General features: G+C 59.5%; 1 protein-coding gene across 1 annotated transcript; it reads right to left on the bottom strand.

The window, feature by feature from the left end:
• Nucleotides 1–5,360: 5,360 nt before the first annotated feature.
• On the bottom strand, nucleotides 5,361–5,975 carry NHLH1 (nescient helix-loop-helix 1). Its single transcript, XM_063176379.1, has one exon. The coding sequence runs from the start codon at nucleotides 5,973–5,975 to the stop codon at nucleotides 5,592–5,594; it is 384 nt and encodes a 127-aa protein (XP_063032449.1). The 3' UTR covers nucleotides 5,361–5,591.

The following is a 5,975-nucleotide window of genomic DNA, read 5'->3' as shown; positions in this document are numbered from 1 at the left end:
GAGGAGGAGGAGGAGGAGGAGGAGGAGGAGGAAGGGGAGGAGGAGGCGGAGGAAAGCCCGGCTCCCCCCGGAGCGCCCCCGCGCCCGCCCCATTGTCTGCGCTGCGCGCTCCCGGCGCCGCTGCGGGGCCATTGTTTGGGGCGGGGGGACACCCGCGGACCCCTCCCCGATATTGGGGACCCCTCCCCGAACACCCAGGGATCCCCCCCAGGCCGGGGGGATTTAGGGTGAGGATGCGCTGTTTTGGGGGAGGGGGCGTTATTTGAGGAGGGTCCCCCGTTTTTTGAGGAGGGTTCCGCGTTTTTGGGGAGGGGGCGGCGTTTTTTGGGGATGAATCTCCGTTTTTAGGGGGGGCAATGAGGGTTGAGTCCCCCCACTTGGTGTCTCCCCAGCTCGGAGCTCCCCCAAGCGGTCTCCGCACCCCAAAATTGTCCCCAAAGGGGTCTCAGAGCCCCAAAACCGCCCCCTCCAAGGAGGTCTGAACCCCCAAAATTGCCCCCAAAGGGGTCTCAGCCCAGGGTGGGGCACAGCCCCGCTGCTCCCACCTTGTTTTGGGGTTGGGGTTGGATTCTGAACCCCATAAACTCCCCCCCAAAAAAACGGGATTTGGGGTCCTGGGTCCGCCCGAGGCTCCCTCAGGGTTTGGGGTGTCCTGGGGAGGGGTCCGGCCGAGCCCCCCGCGTTTGGGGTCACCCCCGACCTTCAGCCCCAGCGGTTCCGGGGTGCTGGAAGACCCCAGCCCCATGTCTGCGGAAATGGGGTGCCCGGGACACACCTGGGGTCACACCTGGGGACGCACCTGGGGTCACGCCTGGGGTCACACCTGGGGTCACACCTGGGGACCCCCGGCCTGCAGTAGAGCCGGGATTTTTGGGGGGCTCAGGGCCAGCAGCAGCCCCCGAGCCTGTACGGGTCTCTGGGGGCACACAGGGGTCTCCAGCACCTTCATTTCCCCCAATGGGAGCGACCCCAAATCCCCCCGAGCCCCCCAAACCCACCCGGGGGTCCCCAAAGCCCGCGGAGCGCGGGGGGGGCGCGGCCGATGCCCGGAACAGCCGGGCGGTCAATGGGCGAGGGTGGGAACGCGCTGGCCACGCCCCCCAGGGCGCTGGCCAATGGCGTGAGGCGGGCGCAGAGAGCCGCGCTGCCATTGGTGGGATTGAAATGCGTGTGTGGGGCTCAATGGGGAGGCGGGGCCGGGTGGGGATTAGGGCGGGGGGCGAGCGGGAATTTGGGGGAATTTGGGGCATTTGGGGCGGGGGGATTTTGGGGGGATTGGGCGCGGGAGGAGATCTGGACTTTGGGGGGATTTGGGGGGGTTTGGGGGCATTTTGGGCAGGGGGATTTTGGGGGGATTTGGAGCGAGGGGAGATCGGGATTTGGGGCAGGGGGATTTTGGGGGGAATTTGGGGGGATTTGGGGCATTTGGGGCGGGGGAATTTTTGGGGGATTTTGAGGGGATTGGGGGCGAGGAGAGATCGGGATTTTGGGGGATTTGGAGAGCGGGGTGTTTCGGGGTTAGGGGCTATGGGGCAGGGAGATAAGGGGGGAATTATGGGGCGGGGGGCGATGGGCTTATGGGGCAATGGGCGCAGCGCCCCCCACCCCATTATTTCACACCCTAATGAGCCGAACCCCCGGCCCCACTCCGAGCTGCGATCCCAAACCCCAAACCCGGCCATTGTTGTGTGTGGGGGTCCCAGGTGACCCCATTGTTGTGGGGAGGGGTCCCAGGTGACCCCATTGTCGTGGGGTCTGTGCCGGGGGTGTCCCAGGGCCGCCCCCGCAGCTGCCCCGGGGCGCTCCCGCCCCGCTCGGGGATGATTTATGGGGCCGGGGTCGTTCCCCGGGATGATTTATGGGCTCGGGGGTCGTTCGCGGCCAGATGGGGCTGCGGCAGCTGGGAGGGGGCGCTCGGCCCCACCCCGGCCTTTGTGGGGCCGCCCCTCCCCTCGAGGGCTGCCGGAGGGGACACGGCCCCAAAGGGATTGGGGACAATGAGCCCTAAAGGGGTTTGGGGACAATGAGCCCTAAAGGGGTTTGGGGACAATGAGCCCTAAAGGGGTTTGGGGACAATGAACCCTAAAGGGGTTTGGGGACAATGAGCCCTAAAGGGGTTTGGGGACAATGAGCCCTAAAGGGGTTTGGGGACAATGAGCCCTAAAGGGGACTGGGGACAATGAGCCCTAAAGGGGTTTGGGGACAATGAGCCCCAAAGGGGTTTGGGGACAATGAGCCCTAAAGGGGTTTGGGGACAATGAGCCCTAAAGGGGTTTGGGGACAATGAGGCCCAAAGGGGTTTGGGGACAATGAACCCTAAAGGGGTTTGGGGACAATGAGCCCTAAAGGGATTGGGGACAATGAACCCAAAGGGATTGGGGACAATGAGCCCTAAAGGGGTTTGGGGACAATGAACTACAAAGGGGTTTGGGGACAATGAGCCCTAAAGGGGTTTGGGGACAATGAGCCCCAAAGGGACTGGGGACAATGAGCCCTAAAGGGGTTTGGGGACAATGAGCCCTAAAGGGGTTTGGGGACAATGAACCCAAAGGGGATTGGGGACAATGAGCCCTGAAGGGGTTTGGGGACAATGAACCCCAAAGGGATTGGGGACAATGAGCCCTAAAGGGGTTTGGGGACAATGAACCCAAAGGGGATTGGGGACAATGAGCCCTAAAGGGGACTGGGGACAATGAACCCTAAAGGGGACTGGGGACAATGAGCCCCAAAGGGGTTTGGGGACAATGAGCCCTAAAGGGGACTGGGGACAATGAACCCTAAAGGGGTTTGGGGACACGGCCCCAAAGGGATTGGGGACAATGAGCCCCAAAGGGGTTTGGGGACACCACCCTAAAGGGGTTTGGGGTTCCCAAATTGAGGGGGGAGTGTCCCCAAAGTAAGGGGAGGTGACAGGGGGAGATGTCCCCAAATTGGGGGGGCGGCAGAGCTGGAGGGACCCGGCAGGGGGCGCTGCTGCCCCGGCGGCGTTTGGGGACATTGGGGACACTGGGGACCATCCCAGGGGACATTGGGGACACCCCAATGGAAGGGTGAGGGACAATCCCGGGGGACACTGGGGACACCCCTGGGGACACCCAGGTGCAATTTCCTGATTTTTATCCCCAAACCCAGATGGATTTTGCCCAGAAATGGGATTTTCCAGAGAGGTGGAGAGGATGGGAGGGCTGGAAATAGGGGGAAAATGGAAATAGGGCAAAAAATGGGAAATCGGGGAAAAATGGGAATAGGAGGAAAATTGGAATGGGGGGGGGGGGGAAAGGAATAGGGGGAAAATGGGAATTTGGAAAAAAAAAATGGGAATGGGGGGAAATGGGAATAGGGAAAAGAATGAGAATGGGGGGGAAAATGGGAATGGGGAAAATGGGAATAGGCAGAAAATGGGAATGGGGAAAAATAGGAAGAGGAGAAAAATGGGAAATAGAGGGAAAATGGAAATAGGGAAAAAATGAGAATGGGGAAAAATGGGAATGGGGGAGAAAAGTGAACAGAGGGAAAAATGGGAATGGAGAAAAAGGGAATGGGGGGGAAATGGTAATGGGGAAAAAGGGAACGGGGGGGAAATGGGAATAGAGGATGAAAATGGGAATTGTGCCGGGAAAGGCTGGGAGAGGCCAAGGACAAAGGGCCGGAATTCCCAATCTGTCGGGCCGGAATCTCAATGAGAGCCGAGGGTTCCCATTGTGACGGGGACAATGGGGCCAGATGGGGCCCGGGCCCCAAAGGGGTTTGGGATCTGCCGGGATGGGAAAAATGGCCCTGAAGGGGATTGGGAATGGGGAAAACCTAAAAGGGTTTGGGAATAGGAAAAACTGATCCTGAAAGGGATTGGGGAAAACCTAAAAAGGTTTGGGAATGGGAAAACTGACCCTAAAACAGTTTGGGAATGGGAAAACCGACCCTAAAGGGGATTGGGAATGGGAAAACCTAAAGGGGATTTGGGATAGGGAAAACTGATCCTAAAGGGATTGGGAATGGGGACAGGGCCCTAAAAGGGTTTGGGAATGGGGAAAACTGATCCTAAAAGAGTTTGGGAATGGGGAAAACCTAAAAGGGTTTGGGAATGGGGAAAACTGATCCTAAAAGGGTTTGGGAATGGTGACAGGGTCCTAAAGGGGATTTGGGAATGGGGACAGGGCCTTTTCCTTCTCCCCCCAAAAGTGCACAAGGACACAGTGGATAAATTAATAATAATATTAATATTAAGTAATGATAGTAATAAATAATAAATAATAATAATTCTCAATAAATAATTCCATAAATATCCTCATGGCACAGGGACAGGGGGGAGGGAAGGGTTTGGGGGGAAAAGGGGGAGCCAGGCCCAGGAATTCCTGCTCCAGTTCCCTGGGAATTCTGCTCCCAGTTCCTCTGGGAATTCCTGCTCCAGTTCCCTGGGAATTCTGCTCCCAGTTCCTCTGGGAATTCCTGCTCCAGTTCCTCTGGGAATTCTATTTCCAGTTTCTATGGGAATTCTGGCTCCGACCTTTTGGGATTTGCTGTCCCAGCTCTCTGGGATTTGCGGCTCCGTTCCTCTCTGAATTTCGGCTCCATCCCTCTGGGAGTTGCTGCTCCAGTTCCTCAGGAATTGCTGCTCCAAACCCTTGGGAATTGCGGCTCCACCCTCTGGGATTTGCTCTTCCAAATTTCAGGGATTTGCTGCCCCGACCTTTCGGGTTTCGCTGCTCCAACCTTTTGGGATTTGCAGTCCCAAATCCCCGGGATTGGCTCCTCCATCCCTCCGGAATTGCTGCTCCAGTTCCTCCGGAATTGCTGCTCCAAAGGCCCGGGAGCAGGGCCGGGGCTGGGGGGCAGGGTGGGCACACGGATGGACGGACACAGGGATGGACAGACAGACACAGGGATGGACACAGGGATGGACAGATGGACACATGGACGGGTCACACATTCAGGACGTGGTTCAGGTAGGAGATGTAGCAGATGGCCAGGTGGACACAGGGATGGACACAGGGATGGACAGATGGACACGGGGATGGACACACAGAGACCTCAGATGTCCAGGATATGGTTCAGGTAGGAGATGGCCAGGTGGACGCACGGACGGACGCACGGACAGGTCACACGTCCGTGGTTCAGGTAAGAGATGTAGCAGATGGCCAGGCAGACACACAGACAGACAGACAGACAGATGTGTCACGCATCCAGGATGGGGTTCAGGTAGGAGATGGAGAAGATGGCCAGATGGACGGACACAGGGATGGACATAGGGATGGACACATGGACACCGCACACATCCAGGACGTGGTTGGCCAGGCGCAGGATCTCCATCTTGGATGGGGGCAGCGGGGACAGACACACGGACCCAGGGACGGACAGACGGACACCTCAGACATCCAGGGCGTGGTTCAGGTAGGAGATGTAGCAGATGGCTGGATGAACACACGGACCCAGGGATGGACAGATGGACAGACGGACAGTCACACGTCCAGGACGTGGTTCAGGTAGGAGATGCAGCAGATGGCCAGGAGCAGGATCTCCATCTCGGATGGGGGCAGCAGGGATGCACAGACCCAGGGATGGACACACGGACACAGGGATGGACAGACGGACAGTCACACGTCCAGGACGTGGTTCAGGTAGGAGATGTAGCAGATGGCCAGGCGCAGGATCTCGATCTTGGACAGTTTCTTGTCCGGGGGCAGCGTGGGCAGCAGGCGCCGCAGCTCGGCGAAGGCCACGTTGAAGGCCTCGACGCGGATGCGCTCGCGGGTGGCGTGCGCCGTGCGGTACTTGGCCGTGGCCCGGCGCCGGCGCCGCCGCTCCTCGCGAGTCAGGGGCTCCGCGCGGCTCAGGGGCTCCGTGCGGGGCGGGGGCTCCGCGGCGGAGCCGGTACCGGCACCGGAACCGGCACCGGAACCGGCAGCGGCGGCCGGGGAGGGAGCGGGGTCGGGGCGGGATGAGGGGATGGAGAGGGACGGGGGCTCAGAGTTCAGCAT

This window comes from Melospiza melodia, chromosome 25 (genome assembly GCF_035770615.1).
Source record: "Melospiza melodia melodia isolate bMelMel2 chromosome 25, bMelMel2.pri, whole genome shotgun sequence".
NCBI lineage: Eukaryota > Metazoa > Chordata > Aves > Passeriformes > Passerellidae > Melospiza > Melospiza melodia.
The sequence above is the reverse complement of the archived record's forward strand: the minus strand, read 5'-3'. Positions and strand labels throughout refer to the sequence as shown.